This window comes from Phasianus colchicus, chromosome 4 (genome assembly GCF_987193195.1).
Source record: "Phasianus colchicus chromosome 4, bPhaCol1.hap1.1, whole genome shotgun sequence".
Lineage (NCBI taxonomy): Eukaryota > Metazoa > Chordata > Aves > Galliformes > Phasianidae > Phasianus > Phasianus colchicus.
In genome coordinates, this window is record NC_143439.1 from 35,709,751 (window position 1) to 35,726,616 (window position 16,866).

At 35.0% G+C, this 16,866-nt stretch overlaps 1 protein-coding gene across 5 annotated transcripts in view; it reads left to right on the forward strand.

Moving 5' to 3' along the window:
- Positions 1-16,866, forward strand: part of PRDM5 (PR/SET domain 5) — a 105,335-nt gene that overhangs the window by 64,562 nt on the left and 23,907 nt on the right. For 3 of the 5 annotated variants that reach the window (XM_090139191.1, XM_031596893.2, XM_090139192.1), the window contains exons 11-13: positions 3,359-3,452; positions 6,126-6,286; positions 7,630-7,723. In XM_090139191.1, the coding sequence (XP_089995317.1) occupies positions 3,359-3,452; positions 6,126-6,286; positions 7,630-7,723 (349 nt within the window). Of the gene's footprint in view, positions 1-1,818; positions 1,911-3,358; positions 3,453-6,125; positions 6,287-7,629; positions 7,724-16,866 lie in introns of all 5 variants that reach the window. The other 2 variants (XM_090139193.1, XM_090139190.1) reach the window with 2 other exon arrangements.

Here is a 16,866-nt window from a genome sequence, read left to right on the forward strand (position 1 = left end):
TAAGAGGCCATACTTAGTTATTTTGATCATACAACTGTCCAAAAAGTGCACATGACCATTTCATTTTGTACAGTTTCTCATGATAGATGTCACTGCCTGCACTGTTTACAAGTGAGCATAATCCAGCAACTACAATTTCTATACCTTTCAAAATATTGTAATCACTGGTGTCCAAGAGAAAACAAGGAAATTAAAAAAGAAGTCATTACTCTATTTTCAAGTATTTAAGTGCAATTCATAAATTATGTTTTTCTTCTGCCTAATGAATACTCAAGTAGAGGGAAATGTGTAAATTAATTGTTGTTTTTTGGCTTTCTACTGTTGTTCATGGTCCTGCTGGTATTTTAACAGTGGAAAGATTTATTCAACAATTTGGACCTGCTCTAGAGGAGATACAGTAAAAACATCAATTTTTGTTTTGTGCTTTATTTTCTTTTCCCAGCTTGATGGAAAGGTCTGATGAAATAGTAGCAGAAGATAATGGTGTTTTCATGGTGCAGACATAATCTTTCCCATCACACTATGATTATAAAGAGTTGCAGTACTGCATCCAAACATTTAATTCATTTCAAGACTCAGCTTGCTACAGATTTACAGTAAAAGCTTTAGACAGTTTTGAAAACTGTCTAAAGTTCGTATTCAGTTGTAGAACATCAAGTTACTGAAACTAAGTGCAATATTGGCAATAAATACTGCTTATATTCTGCTCTGAATCAGGTCATAAAATGAGAGTTCAACTCAGATTGTTTAGTATGATCACCTTCCTTTTTGAATTCTGATGCTGCAGACTTTAGCACCAGATGCTTCATCTTACTTGAGTGGAAGACCATTCTAGAATACTACTTTCATGACAGCAGTCTTTTTTGTATTCAAATCCAGATCAATCTATTGCATTTTACAAGCTGCTGGTGCGGCCCTTTTCTGAAAATAAAATCACATATATAATTGTGTAAGTGTAGACTAGTGTATTGCTTTGTATTGCTATGTACGTATTAATTATGTAGCTTAAACCCAAGCTAATCTGTGTGGGCACTGTGTACCTGCTTCCCAGATATATACATATCCTATTATATAGCAAATTGTATGTATATATTTAGTGTATGATGTCTCTTCAGGCAGCTTTTACTGAAATTGTTAGCTGTATTTTGAGATCCAATGTAAGCTTGACAAGTATACTTAGCCCACCTTGGAGTGTGGAGTTTCTGTAGTTGATCACAAGCTTGCATAACTGAATGAACAGTGAAGTGCTATGGTGCTGTGCATCTCAAGATTTGCTTTGAACATAGAATCACAGAATATCCTGAGTTGGAAGGGAACCATGCAAGGATCACTGAGTCTAACTCCTGGCTCCTGAATTTTTCCCACCATACTCTTTGTGGAAGCCATCTCTTTTCTGGAACCTGTTAGTAGGACAAAGGTGGACAGTATCAGAATTAATATGCTTGTTTGTGGATATACCTCTGCTCATTAAGATTTTCATTGCTTTTTGTGATATATGTAGCTTGTTTCTGGACTGGTCACAAGTAGAGTAAATGAGTTGGGATATCTTTTCACCCTTGTGTGTGGGTATGACTAGTTAAACATTTGTAGTGAAGTTCAGAAATATGGATGAATTCTTTTATTTTGGTCAAAAGACTAAAACTGGCAAGAGAATGCTAAGAAGGATTTATATACAAATGACTGCACTCTTCAGAACTATCACTCAAGTGGTGAGTGTTCTAAAACAGGGCATTTTTTAAGTAAATGACATGAACTTTGCGCTCGTGAAAGGTGCCAGATTGACAGCCCTAGAGACTGAACCCTTCTATTTATCCACAGAACAGGTACAGCACAGACATCAGCACTGCGAGCTTCCCCACAGTGTCTCGTCAATATGTCTCAACCCTGTTCTGGAGGAACCACCTGTTGAGGTGAGAAGGTAGTTCAGTCTCTTCATGTCCTGTCAATCCTTGGTCTGACCGCTGAGACTCCTAATCAGGGTGTCAACTAATGCAGATTGTGATGTAAACCAAGAGCTGGCTGAAACATTCAGCATATTTTTTATAATGCATAATATATTCCACACGTTTGACAGTGCTCTACTTGATTTTTTGTTTTAAGTAACGTTGACTGGGCTCAAGTAATTTACTTTGAGTCTAAAACCTCTTTATAACATTGCAAGTACTCTAATGTTTTGCTACTGCTGTTTATGTGAGAGGACATTTGTTAAAATCAGTCTGAGTTTGAGGCCGGGAGTCTACATCTAAATATTTGTGCTGGCTTCTCATAGTCCGTTTTTCTCCTTATTTTAAAGGATATCTCCATATGTCTTACGGTATTACGAATTTTTTTGCCATAAGCAGAAATGTATAATATACATATGTACTACATCAATATTTACTCTTAACCTACAAAATTAATTAATTTAATTTCATGCGTATTATAAAACACTGTCCATCCCCATTTGCCCTTGGCACTATAGTTGCCCCTTAACGTCCTTGTTAGCTAAGACAGTGTTCAGACACTGATGCTTTAAAAACATTATTCCCTTAACAAAAAATTGTAGGAAATTGAGTAGATAAGAGATTGTACAGATGAATTTACTATCTGGATTTACTGTGGGGATAGCATCAGGGAAACAAGGAGTGGAAAAGGAAAATTTACAACAGTAGGTTGAAGCTGGATGTTTCCCAAGCTCCAGAAAAGAAATGTGCTTCAGCAACTCTGCTGTTTGTGAGATTCATCCAAACTTAGCCTTTTATTTTATTTATGGCTTTGAAGGCTATTTCTACTTATCTCTTTTTGAAGTCTATTGATGCTGCTTCTTAGCTATCGTATATTTGTACTACTGCAAACAAAAATCAATTCTGATGCTTCTGAGCGCTTTTTATTTTTTTTTAAACATAAAGCTGAAATAAAGATATGCAAGAGTAGCCATATGATTTAATAAATTTTTGCTAAATTTTAGACTACTGTCTTGAGATAGATTAGTTCTACTGTTAAGTGAAAAAATGCAGGGTTTTGTGTACATGTATTTTTGTATATTTTTTTACGTAAGTATTTAAGGTCAATATTAGTTGTGATAAAGAAATGAAACTGAACTTGAAGTTTTCCTCCTGGTTATTCCTTATTTTTATTTCTATTTATGTACAACACTTCTGAGGATCAGGGTGGTACATTAATTCAGAGGCAGTTTTGCTGGCTTTTAGGATTCAGAATAATGGCACAAAGATTATTTTAAATCTCTGTCCCCTGATATTTCAAATTGTTAATATATCCCCCTCCTGAATTCAGTTCGGAAAATTAAATATAATTACTCTAATGACAGCTAATTGATTTCCCTGAGCCTTTCCTCTGACATGTTGTCTTTCATCTGCAGACCCATTCTGAAGAGAGACCATTCCAGTGTGAGGAATGCAAAGCTTTGTTCCGAACCCCATTCTCTCTACAAAGACATCTACTAATTCATAACAGTAAGTGCTAAGTCACAGAGGAAAAAGAGCATCTTCAGTTCTCTTGTCTGACTGAGAAAAAATAGACTCCTACCAGCTTGTTCAAATATACAACTTCCTATATTAAATGAGACTTAAAATTCAACTCTAATCACTAGGAATTAGAAAATTCAGAGCAAATTCAAACCTTGCCTTTGAATGCACTTAAATGCAAATACAAATGCACTGTAGAAAATTGACCATGGTTTGAGATCTGATTATAAGATTTCCTGCACTAAATGTGATAGTATTACCTTCATTTTAAGAAATAGAAATTGGAAACAAATATAAAGAGGTGTCTTACTCAGCTTTTGTAGGTGATCCATTTCAGAGCTCAAAACTGAAATTGTTTCTCCTGTGCCAGTCCTGACTTTGCTATATGCTAGTGTTTCCTGCCAATAGTGTAGAATTAGCAGCCCAGAAAAAAATTCTGTGGCCATTTTCCATTATGACTAATGTGTTCATGACATTCTGTACTGTAATACTGTGTGCAGATTTATTTTTTGTGGAATTTTCTCAATATTTACAGAGCTTGAATGACCATTCAGCCATGTTAGTGTTAGCAATTGAAATTAAAAATATATATATATTACTGATCTAAAATCCTGGTAACACAGAAGATAGTGCTTTGATTTGAGGAATATTTACATTGGTTGAACTAAAAAAAAAATAAACTTACATTTTTTGATCCAGTAGAACTTTAATTCTAGAATTAAAGAAGAATTAAGAGAGAGAGAGAGAGAGAAGAGAACCATCTCCAAAAATGGAGCAAGACACCAATCCCAAGTACAGGGGCAGGATGACTTCTCTAGTCTTGCTCACCACGCCATTTCTGATACAAGCCAGGATGCCATCGGCCTTCTTGGTCACCTGGGCACACTGCTGGCTCATACTCAGCTCACTGTCCACCAAGGTCCATTTCTATCAGGCAGCTTTCCAGCCACTTCTCCCCAAGCCTGTAGGGTTGCCTAGTGTTGTTGTGGCCAAAATGCAGGACCCAACATTTGGCCTTATTGAAACTCATTCGGTTTACTTTGGCCCATTGCTCCAGTCTATCTAGGTCCCTCTGTAATGCCTTTCTACCCTCTGGCAGATACGACGTAATTTCCTTTAATGAAAATTACTTGGATATTTTCTTTTGTCAAAGCAGTAAAAAATTTAATGTAAATTTAATGTAAAAATAGTAATGACTTCACTTTGTTTGCAAAGTAGTCTCATGTTTCCAAGACGAGAACTGAAGATGTTCACTAGAGGCTTAGAAGTGTTAATCCTCCACATAGCAGCATATTAAATTGTATCCCTATTGACCTTAAATTTTTTTCTGGATTGCTAGACTGCAAGTACTTTAGGGCGAGACAACTTATTCTAGCATCTTTTAGCATATTCCAGTGTCATTGAAGACAAAACAGCTTTTGTTACCAAAGTGAAAAGGAATAAGTGTTTTGAGAGTTGTGGAGAAGAGGGCAATTTGGCTGATTTATAGTGGAGAGAAACAGTTTTTCTAGGCTTTGGAATGTGTATGGGTATTTGTTGCACCACTGTATTGGTAAGCCTTACTTATAGGTATTATATCTATAAATTGTAATAAAGAAATATTGTTTTTGAATGCCTCAACATGCAGCATCAAATGGGCTTTAATATGCAGCATACTGATATCAATTTACATTCATTTTGGACTAGGACTGGGATTATTTTAGGATTTGTGGATCTGTATCAAGAAAATAGGTTACCTCTCTCCATATGTCATTGCTACTGGAAAAATTAGTTAATGCATATGCAAGTCTGTGTCTTACTCAGATCTGGAGGCTGCAACTCAGAGCTCTGTCTTGAAAAGTAAGAAGTGAGCAATAGTCCTCAGATTATGGTGGTCTTTTTTTTTGTATTAGAGTTGCTGCTGTGAAAGTTTTTTGGGATATAGAAAGCCAATTTCAGGTTTAGACTGCGACTCTGGTTAGAACCCTAAGCACCATTGATTTCTGAATGTGTGCCACATTGTAGATGATTTAATCTTAATAAGTTAACTAATCCAGTAGCAAAATAAAAAGAAGGTTCATTGTGATGATTTCTTTGCCAGATTATATATCTTGTTTGTTTTCTGAAAAGCTGTATACAGATTTTCACAGTATAGTGCTTCTTTCTTTCTCTGAGGTATTTAATTTAAAAAGTAATATTAACTTTCTGTCATAATCTTAACCTTATAGTTTGAACAGTAACATGGCTATAATACTTTTCATCTTTTTTATGTGAGTTTACTTATATTGACATGAATGAGAAGCAAGTATTTCTCATTTTGAGAATTCCTCTGTATTCAGAAAGATCTTTCTTACCATTTAAGTTTCAAATGAAGTCTATTACTCCTATTTTTTTTTTTTTTATACAGTTTATTACTGGAGGTGCTGGAGGATAAAACCCATGTTCCTTTTCACTGGTAGCCATTTCATCCTTAGCTATACTTAATCTCACATTTCTGGCTATCTTATTGTCAGAGCTACTTTCTACTTTCTTAATTTCCCTATGATATTTTTACCTGATTTGAGATTATCTTTCTGTTTTCAGGATGTAGCTCTTCAATTTCATTAGTTTTATGAAATGATAATGATTAATATACTTACACAGAAAGCTAATATGTTCAAACCTGATTTTCTTCTTCATAAGGTGAGAGGACCTTCAAGTGTGATCACTGTGATGCTACTTTCAAAAGAAAGGACACCTTAAATGTTCATATTCAAGTTGTACATGATGGACATAAGAAATACAAGTGCGATCTCTGTGACAAAGCTTTTGTGACACCTTCTGTCCTGAAAAGTCATAAAAAAGTGAGTAAAATCAATTATTTTGTATTTATTCCTTGCATGTCCTTATGTGTAATGGAGTAACTGGTATAATATTTTCAGTGCACGATTAAGACAAATACTGTGCATTATCCCATCAATCTGTTTTCAGAATTGAGGGTGAAATGTAGAGGAGTCTTGACTTGCCTCTCCAACTTTACCATATCTTATAGACGTGGGAATTAATGCTTATCCTTGTATAAATCTTCCTTCAAATGCAGCAATAACATGTACCATGTGAGAGAAAGGTTTTATAATATAATGAAGAACTTTGTATCAATTCCTTTCGTTAAATAAAAAAATATGTATATATATTCTTTCTATGAAAAGTTCATTAAAAACCCTGTATAAAGCTGTCGTGACTGTAAGGAGAACTTATTAAATAGGCTTATAAATCTTCAATTCAGAATTGGGAAGTATTGTATAAAAAATAAGGAGAATCCTTGCATATAACTTACTTGAAGGTGGTCTTGCGTTTGACCGTAGAAAGTGGATGGGAGAATTTGAAACAATTATTTTTATTAAAGGCAGTGTAGCCCTAAAAGGTTGATTTGAAAAGACATGCCCAGCTTATGATTCAGATTTAGTGACAATCACAATATCCTTCTTATGATTAATTCTGTAAATACAATCTGATTCTAGCATTTATTACAAATCAGACAGGATCCAATATGCAATGTATATTGACTGAAGTCAGTGAGAACTTGCACTTTGGAGCATTTCTGTCTGTCATATTTCAGATGAACTGATGTCTGTGATTCATTCATATGAAAGTGTCACAAATCATTTACACAGTTCTCCATAGAGACGTTTTGAAGCTCCTGTTCAAGTTGTGAGTGGAAAAAGCTGTACTGCATTTGGTAAAACTCTGAACTACATTTAATAATGAAGTAAAATTCAGAGAAGTTACAAGCTTTTAAAAATAGTCCCATTTTGGTTAATTTTATTTAGGTAATCAAGTTTCTGTTTTCTAGTTTATAAACTGCTATGAGAGAAATTAATCTGAAAAATGGTTTTATTATTATTTTAATGATGAAAATACACAAAGGTGAATTGGAAATTTGTTATAACTATTGAGGAAATTGTAAACTTATGAACTATGAAAACATTTTTTATATATTAATAATGAGATTAGTTTAGAAATTTAAGAAGAAAATAAAAATAACAGTTTAATTCCTTTAAATCTCTCTCTGACACGATGGAATGACATGAATAATGGTTGTTGGAGAGAATAGCGGTCAATGTGAAATACAGTTAAACTGTTCCATATTCTACTATTTGAAGGCAATGCTGTAACTTTCATTCTTATCTTTCGTCACTTCATGTAGACTCACACAGGCGAAAAAGAAAAAATTTGCCCGTATTGTGGACAGAAATTTGCAAGCAATGGAACACTCAGAGTTCATATTCGAAGCCATACAGGTACAGTGATACCTACTGTAAGGAACTGAAAAAAAATGTCTAAATTGAATGCCAAAGTATCTGTAAGTTTGTCTAAAAATGCTTAGTTTATCTAGAAACAGAAATTTATAGATAGGCCTAACAGCCTTTTTTTTCAGACGTTTTACCTCCGTAATGTGTAAAACCAGGTTCTGTTTTGAACTGTGATTATATACACACATATACATGGTTATTTATATGAACATTCAGTGTGAATTCATTCATTTCTATGACTTCCGAGGTGTTTTGAAACTCCAAACTCATGTTATTGTATCCTCTGACTTTATTACAGCCTACATGTTAGCCAAATTAGAATGTTCTACTTTTAGAACACTTTAGTTCCAAATTTATTTTCAGTTGCAACATCTGAATCATTCTGCTGTTTTGTTAGTATTCCTAAGTTTGAGTTATGTAACTTGTTTTATATTGTCACCCAGATTGTGCTCCTGTTTCCTTATGTGCTTCTGTAAACACACTGAAAATAGTCATGTCATTTAGATAGGTTTCAACTTTCAGAGCTTATATTTGCATTTCATATAATTGGCAGGCAAACGAAAGGGGCCACTTTGTGATAATTTGTTTCCAACATAAAATTGTGTAGATTTGCTTTTCACAGCCAAAGCATCTATTAACAAGTAGTCTTTGTGTGACATTCCATTTACTTCATATAAGCATATTTGGTTTGCAGGAAGGTGACAGAATTGGTGTTTCTAATAACTCAGCTTCATGTGATTTTTGGCATAAGTATTAATCACTTCAGTGTATCAGGACCACCTGTTGGGATTACAGGTCTTTATTAGTTTGATGTATTTTATGATTTTGGATTTGACTACCACTAACAAATTTTGTGATCCTGTAGTCAATTTAAATGACTAAACTTCAGCTTAATTGTTAGATCTTCATCTTTGCTGAATTTCATGTTTGGAACACTTGTCATTCATGACAACTTTATAAAACATACTTATGAGCCTGTATTTAAGCGTTTTGCTCAGGTGGTTAGTATATATTGTAATCATAGACAGAAAAGACCCTGAAAGTCAAAGCTGTTAAGACAGAACCACTATGCAACAGTTCTCTCTTCTGTCTATTCCTATTCCTTATGCTTGTTCTTTCTTCTAGAACTGCACCTCCACAACCTCTTTCAAAGTCCTCCCTGCATGCTGTATCTTTTTTTGTTCTTTTTTTTTTTTTTTTTTTGGTGACTTCCTCAAGATGCACAGAAGAGGAGGGGGAAAAAAACAAACATGAAAACACAGAATACCATTCATGGAGCATATGATATGAGAACTGAGAGAATTCTTGGGTACTGTTCAATCAGAAGGACCAGCCACTTACTCACTTGGGCTGTACATTAAAGAACCACATTTTCAGGAGTGAAAGGAAGCAATTTGATAGCACTGGTAGTCACTCTGCCCATCAGTCCAGGTCTCTAGGACCACAGCTGCCTCAATTTCAATTACCTGTTCTTTTTTTTTTCTTGGGGGGGGAGGGTGGGGGAGTTGAGGATTATCTTGTTACTTTATGGATATTTCTTGCCATCTCATGAGGAAACCATTAGCCTTTAATTTTCTTGTTTTTACATACTAGACCTCCATGGAAATTAGAACTTACATATTTTTTTGTTTTGTTTTGTTTGCTTTCTTATTTCATAGGTCCTTTTCTGAAACCTTAGGTAGAGTTTCTTCTGTGTACTGTGCATGTTACACATTGGTTTGCACAGTAGAGAGGCTCTAGTTTTTCAAGCTGATAGTGCAGATAGATCTTGGGAAAAGTTTTATAGATGTCCAAGTGAAAATGCTTTTCACACGTTCTCCTGCCAGTTGCATTTAATGTTTCAGTGCTCTCAAGGAGATTTTTCCAAAATTTGGAGTTATGCTATGGTGAGTTTCATGAAACATCACACCAGAGAACTCTAATCTTGGAGATAGAGGCTTGCAACATTTTTAACCACTGTTATAACAGAAGCTGTAAGCAATGACATTTTAAACTTAGGAGAAGTTGAAAGGCACTGAGGTTTTTGATTATCATTGTGGATTAAATATGGTGGGAGGCAGTTCTGTGTCAGGAGATGGTGCATGTTTCAGTTAGTGGAATATCCATTCAATGTGAAAGTACCTCATGAAGAATCTCACTGCAGATAAAAATGAAGAAAACTTTCAAGTTCCCTATATAAAAAGCTTAAAGTACTCCTTTTAAAGAGATTATAAATTATAAATTTTATAATTTATAAATATTATAAATTAAAGAAAAATATCTTGCTGAATTAATTTTTAGTGACCTGCAACTGATCCTTTCCTCTTCCAGTCTAGTTCCTATAGTGATGCCAATGGGATTTTTGTTAGAGGGATTTTTTATTTGCATCCTTCACTCTAAAACTGATACACATTTTCACCTATATGTATTTTGATGTCATTCTCATACAGCTCCTGATCATTTCAAGGTAATTACGATGAAAAGTGGAAAAAAGGGAGCAGGAGGAAATTGCCTCTAAGTTTTGACTTCCCAGTGGTTAAAAAAATAGTAATTAGTAAGTTAGTGCAGAACTTTATACTAAGTTTAGTGAGAAAATGCCTCCATAGATATGTGCTTCAATTCAGAAGGGGAGGTTTTGACTTGGCCTGTGGCTGAAGACTTCAGCTAACTTGTTTGAGATCATAATGTATGCAGACAATTTGCTTTGGTGATTACCAAAGAAAATTGCGTTTTAGTGTGCAAAAACTGTGCTGTATTCAGGGGATCTGAGTGAAGCACAGCTTTCTGAAGGATATCTTGCATCATTTCAAAAGAAAGTCAGAATAGTTGGTAAAGGAAATTAATATTATCTGGAAACAGTACAAAGAAAGTACTCATTTGAATACTTTAGTAATGAAGTTCACAGTATTGTGAAAAGTCTTGACAACTTGTCAGGCTTTTTCAGAAAAGTCTTCATTTCACCAGAGGAGAGCCACAAACTTGTTACATTCAGTGGAATATTTGGTTTTGAAATGTCGCTGTATTGAGTACCTCTTGGTATCTGTTAAATTTATTGATTTTAAATTACTCAATTCAAAATTGTGGAATCCTTTTTTAGTCAGACTTCAAAGTATCACTTTTCATTCTGAGTTAGAAGTGAGTCAGCCACTGTCCATTTGCAAGAGATTATTTGTCTTTGTAAATAAGTCTTCAGCTGGGGATAAGTCTTCAGTGCAGCTGAGCAGTACATCGTAAGTGTAAAGATTGCAAAGAGCTTCATGTCTTAGAGATTAGTTTTGAGGTCCTACTGCAGATATTTGTATTATCGCATTTGTTGAGCATGTGGTCAGCTAGACTTTATTAGCTTCTTTATATAAGAGGCTTTGTTCTTTGTTTACCAAATAAAACTAGGCAGAAGTCTTTTAAAAAGAGTTTTGTATCATGTTTTATTTTCATTTTTTTTGATAGGGTTGTTCGAGCTAAGATTCTTGGAATCCTGCTCATTCTGCTTTGGACTTGTACTTCTGTCATACTTAATAATCTACGTACAAAAAGACAAGCTTTTATTCAATATGCAGCACACATTCTTAAATACTGTTACTCACAGATGGATGCATGCTTCTTCAATAAGCAATTTTCTTCCCTCTTTTATCTTAGAATAAGACTCTGTAAATGAGCCCTAACAGTACTTGGCCTTTTGCAGAAACTGAGATGGTTTGGGGTGAGTGAACATGTCTGCATGTGCATGTGTGGAGGGAAGTGGTTGATGTTTGCATCTGAACCTAACATTTTGCTCTGTAATTCATCATCTGGGTTTCCAGCCTTGGAATGACAGAGACAGCTCTCTGTAGGTCAGTTGAAACACTATAGCACATTCTCCCTCTGCTGTATCCTGTTGGTTTATGGCTTCTTAGGGTCAGAGGGAGATGGGGTTAATTCAGCAAAAGAATCCTCTGACTGTGATGTAAATTCCTTGGCTTGTTCATAAGTTGTAGAAAAAATTCAATGGACTGCTCCTTGGGCTAGAAGGCTATGGGCCGGGAGGTTAATTATATGCTTAAATTTTCAAGCAGCTTTCAGTGCTAAAAGACTGTGGTTTGTGCAGTTTTGCAGTTGCCTTACGCATAGGTATTAAAATCTGCTAATTGCTGTCTTACATATGTGTCTCTGTGTGTGTATATATATATTTGTGTGTGTGTCTATGCCATTTGTATACATGCATTTTATCTGCCTCATGCCAGTACTGATTCTTGCCTCATTAGTTGTATCCTAATCCCTTTCATCTTTGGGATGTAGCACATCAAGTTGTGGAACAATGAAAGTTGCAGTAAAGTAGTCAATATTTGCAGGTTCGTTTATTTTTGATCAGAGATAACTGAGTCTATTTAAACTGTAACTGTCCTTTCCATGATATGTTTTTCCTATTTCATTACACAGGGACCAGTGAGGGATAGCTAATGATCATAAATATATTTCAGAAAATGCTTGAGCATTAAAACATAGGTTAAAACTGGAGGCTATGTAGCCTTATTCTGTTTTTTTTTTTTTTTTTTTTTCCCATAATATTTATTCAAAGTCTGCTAAGACAGTTAAGATAATGACTTCACGTGTCCTAAATGTTTTCTAAAAGGATTCATGTTTTCATTCTGTGCCATTTTAAAGTTACTTGATGTGTCATTCTTCCATATAATATTCTCTGATATTTGAAAAAAGCAGCTTCATTTTTTAAGAGTTGAGGTGGTTGTTTGGAAATTAATTTCCATGTACATGAATTAGAGATTATACCACAAATATACATGAAAGTGTCAGAAGTGATTCAGGCCATCAACTTCACTGTCCTTTGTGTCAACACAGCTAAGCTTACTTTTTAAAATTTCCATCTCCATAATAAAACTGTTTTAGAAGCTCATTGAAACATTTTATCGTAATTGTCACTTATAACTTTAGGTGCTTATTTGTTCTTGGGATATCTCTTGCTCTGCACTGACAGCATGATACAACAATCCAAACTTTGCCATTGTAGTCACACTTCTGCAATTTGATTAACTAGGCATGTGAGCATATTTCAAATCATGTTTAATGTACAACTGTATAAAAGTCTAGGTTCAAATTTTGCGCTCATATTGTCAAAATTCCTGAGTAACCATACCAAACGTTAATTATGGAATTAAAATCAAAATTTTTGCTTATTAACAGTAATTCAGCCATTTCTGAAAGCAAAAGTCTTCAAAATATTTGAGGAAAAGAGAGTTCAAGTACATTGTGACTACTGCTTGTTATTGCATAAAGTATGTCTTCAAAATTTTAATTGCTAAGCAGGAACTATTTATACATAAGAAAAGATGTACAACGAGGATCATTATAGCAAACTGTCAGGCAGATAGCTGTTAAGTTTTATATAATTTCTCACAAAAAATAAAAAGATAGAAAAGGGGATTGAAGGAACTTTCTCTCATATCTGAAACAAGTATTTGAAAAAATGCATCTGTATCTAGTCAGCAAACAGCTTGCAAATGTCTGTAGATAGGTTGTTTCTATTCAGTAACTTATAGATGATCTCTCTTTTATCTACTGAATTTAAAAAGAAGCTTGCAGAAGGCCGCAAAGGTAAGGATTCTGCATTTCTAAGCCTTTCAGTTTATACATCATTGTCCCATTTATCTCCAGACAACAGTTAAATCTTTAAAAGTACCTGTAAAGTTTCATGCAGCTGTCAGTTTCTTCTTGTCTTCGTGAGTGAAGAAATGTTCTTATAGAAGATAGATTATTTGGATGGTAGTGACATCTTCAGATCAAATGAATTATACCACCTGATATACTTGAAAAGATTTTGTTGACCTGAAGTCATAGATGTTAATGCTCCATTCACAGTGAAACCAAATTGCTTACATCTGCTGACAGATGCAAATAATCAAACTGCTTTATTCTTTAAAGTAGTGGTATAGGGTTTTTGTTTGTGATTAAGAATCCCTATACCACTAAAAGTGGTAAGAGTTTAAGTAATTAATATTGGTAGTTCTGTTGTCTCTCTGTGGGTAACATAGGTATATTTCAGTGCTAGTTTATGGATCTGTAATCATCTCTGTTTTAATAGATCACGCACTCACTGTCTTTGCATCACAGCAGTTTAAGGTAAACTGAAAAGTCTACAGATGGATACAATTACTGTCTTAAGACCTAGGGCTGCTTTGGGTCTATCACAAGCTAGCAATTTAATGACATCTGCAAGTTTCTGGTTGGAATCATATGCAAGCCTTAATTGGAGTCATTGAAGATAGGACACTGTGTTCCAGCTCCAGCAGGGGGATTGGACTAGATGATCTTTTGAGGTCCCTTCCAGTCCCTGACATTCTGTAATTCTGTATATTTAGGAGCAAGGATAATAACCTTAGATTTGATACAGTTATTTACTAATCTTAATGGTTTATTTAGTTACAAGCAGCTAAAACCTTGATTATATAATAATCATGATGAGCAGATAGGACAAATATTTAGCCCTAGTTAGACCTATAGTCAAATCTGAATTCTCTGAGTAAATCCTAAACTTCGTACCAAATAAGCTTTCTCAACTGTGAAAGCATTGCTGTTGTGCCTCAAAGAAAAAAAGTACTTACAAGAAGGAGTAAAGCAATCTGGTCTTATTTTAAAAGAGCTTTAAATTTGTGTATGCTTCTTTTTTCCTTATTAAATGTGGCATCACTAGTGACTGGAAAATGTATTTGGTTGAATCACGTAAAAGAAATTCTAATTCTGTCTTGTGCCTACAAAATACACAAGTACTGGAGCTTGGTTACAAAGTGTTCAGAAGTACATAGACTTAGAGGTATTAATCATCAAAGAAGAAAAACAATTACAGAAATATTAGACTTTTTGTCTACAGAGTCTGCAAAGTTTGCATGTTTCTTAAATGTGAAGAAATTTCTCTAATCAATCCATACCTTAGTATGTTTTCTGCTTCTCTCAAGCAATAATAGCAGCCTGCACAGAACTATTCTCTTCAGACCAATCAAAGAATCCTGTCCCTTTCTTTATCTGACTGAGTGTAGAATTACAGGTGTTTTGGTGTTTCTGGGTCTTGTCTCAGCTGACATCCGCAAGTATTTTATCTTTCAGATCATGAAGTTATTTAGTTCTTGGCATGTGAAAGCTACCCCTGTGTGGTACTTTTGTACTTCTCTAGTGCTTATTTTGAATGTTAAGTTTAATGGCTGAAAATCAAGGAGGTCAGAATTTTGTATTAGCCAGATCACTGTGTGCGTTGACTAGTCCAGATTAGTGGTGAGGCTTGTAAATAGCAGCTAGTTGCTGCAGTTGGCCCTGCTTCTTGGTTACTGCACCGTTATTTTCCATTCCTACAGCTCTCGGTTAGAACTATAAAAATTCCTGAAGAGAGCTTAAGCATTAAAAGACTGTAACGTTTAGGACTATTCAACAGTTTCAAAAATAGTTTTCTGTATCTAGAAAACAGCCACCTCCACACAAGAGGAGATTTATTATTTTGAGGAAGTGTTTCTCAAAAACCATTTGACATGCCATACAGCACAGAGGTGATTTAACTTACTGAATATTTTCTTAAAGTGTAAGTATTTAATCTTCACTCAATAATAATTTTCCAGGCATTTTCTACTTTAAGTTCTGTCAAAGTCACTTTGTTCCTTGAGTTCATATTTAGCTTCATCTTAGTTCTTAATGAAATTAATTTCATTTGGAAGAAATTAAGTTCTTGCATTTTAGGTTTATTTCTCTGTGTGTATACTATGCAAAAACTGAACTTTTGTGTGGTTAAGGACACAACTTTCCCACTTTATTTGATGGAAACTTCATATGCAGAGAAACAGAAGCTAAGGATAGACATGTAAAGTTGTCAAGTGCACTGAAAGAACAGATAATTTTCTTAAGCATATGTCGCAGATTATAATTTTGTTGTATGTGTTAACCTTTTGCCCATCCTTACTTGTTGTTGAATAGTGTCATCACCACAGATTATCTCTGACAAAAAAAGCCCTTTTGCAGTTCTCTTTGTGGGCTGCCCTGTTGATCACCTGGTATGAAGTGTTGCATGTGTGATCCAGATGGCCCCTTTACCTCCAAATTCTTCCTGAGCTGAATTGTTATTTTCCACAAAAATAGGGTGATGGTGGATTCTCCCATTTTCCCCTTTCACCTACCCCAATTTTAAGTTAGGTGTTTAATTGGGGTTATATTTTAGCCTGGAATATTGACGTTTTAAAATAATAAATGCAGATTTTTAATTTTATAAATCTTCTTTTAGTCTTTACAATTCAACATCTGAAAAGGAGCAATATTTCGAAGATCGTAAAGGTTCTGCAAAAGATTCAAGTGGACCACATTGCCACGATTGTCTGGTAACCTTCTAAAGAAAGCAAAATTTAGGTTGCACACAGAGCACTTGGTCTGATGCTCAGTGCTATCATTTTCTAATGTTAGTGAGTGTTGACCAAGATTGATGGTGCTGAATGCCAGCATAAAATATTAAAATGCTTTTTTGTTTTTAAAATTAAAAAAGTAACAACTTGATACATTCACTCTATAATTCTTATCCCTCAGTGCATTGGTTTCAATAAAGACAGAAAGACAGAAATTTGTATATGAGGGGTAGTGTACACAATTGAGAATTTCATAGCAGTGACCAAGCCATATGGGAGTGGAGACAGTAAATATGACTCAAAATTAAACAGAATCATGGAATAATATTATCATAGAATTGCTCAGGTTGGAAAAGACCTTAAAGATCATGAAGTCCAACCGCAACCTGACCATACTACCCTAACTCTAACAACCCTCTGCTGAATCATGTCTCTGAGCACCACATCCAAACGGTGGATGTGGAACTACAGGCCAGTGAGTCTCACCTCTGTGCCTGGGAAGATCATGGAACAGAGATAATCCTGGATGACATGCTTGATCACATGAGGAAAGGGCGTGTGATCCGTGACAGCCAGCACGGCTTCATGACCAGAGGAAGGTCATGCTTGACCAATCTGGTGGCCTTCTATGATGGAGTGACAGCATCAGAGGACAAGGGAAAGGCGACCGATGTCATTTACCGGGACTTGAGCAAGGCCTTTGACATGGTCCCCCACAACATCCTCATCTCTAAATTGGAGGGATGTGGATTTGATGGGTGGACCACTCGATGGATAAGAAACTGG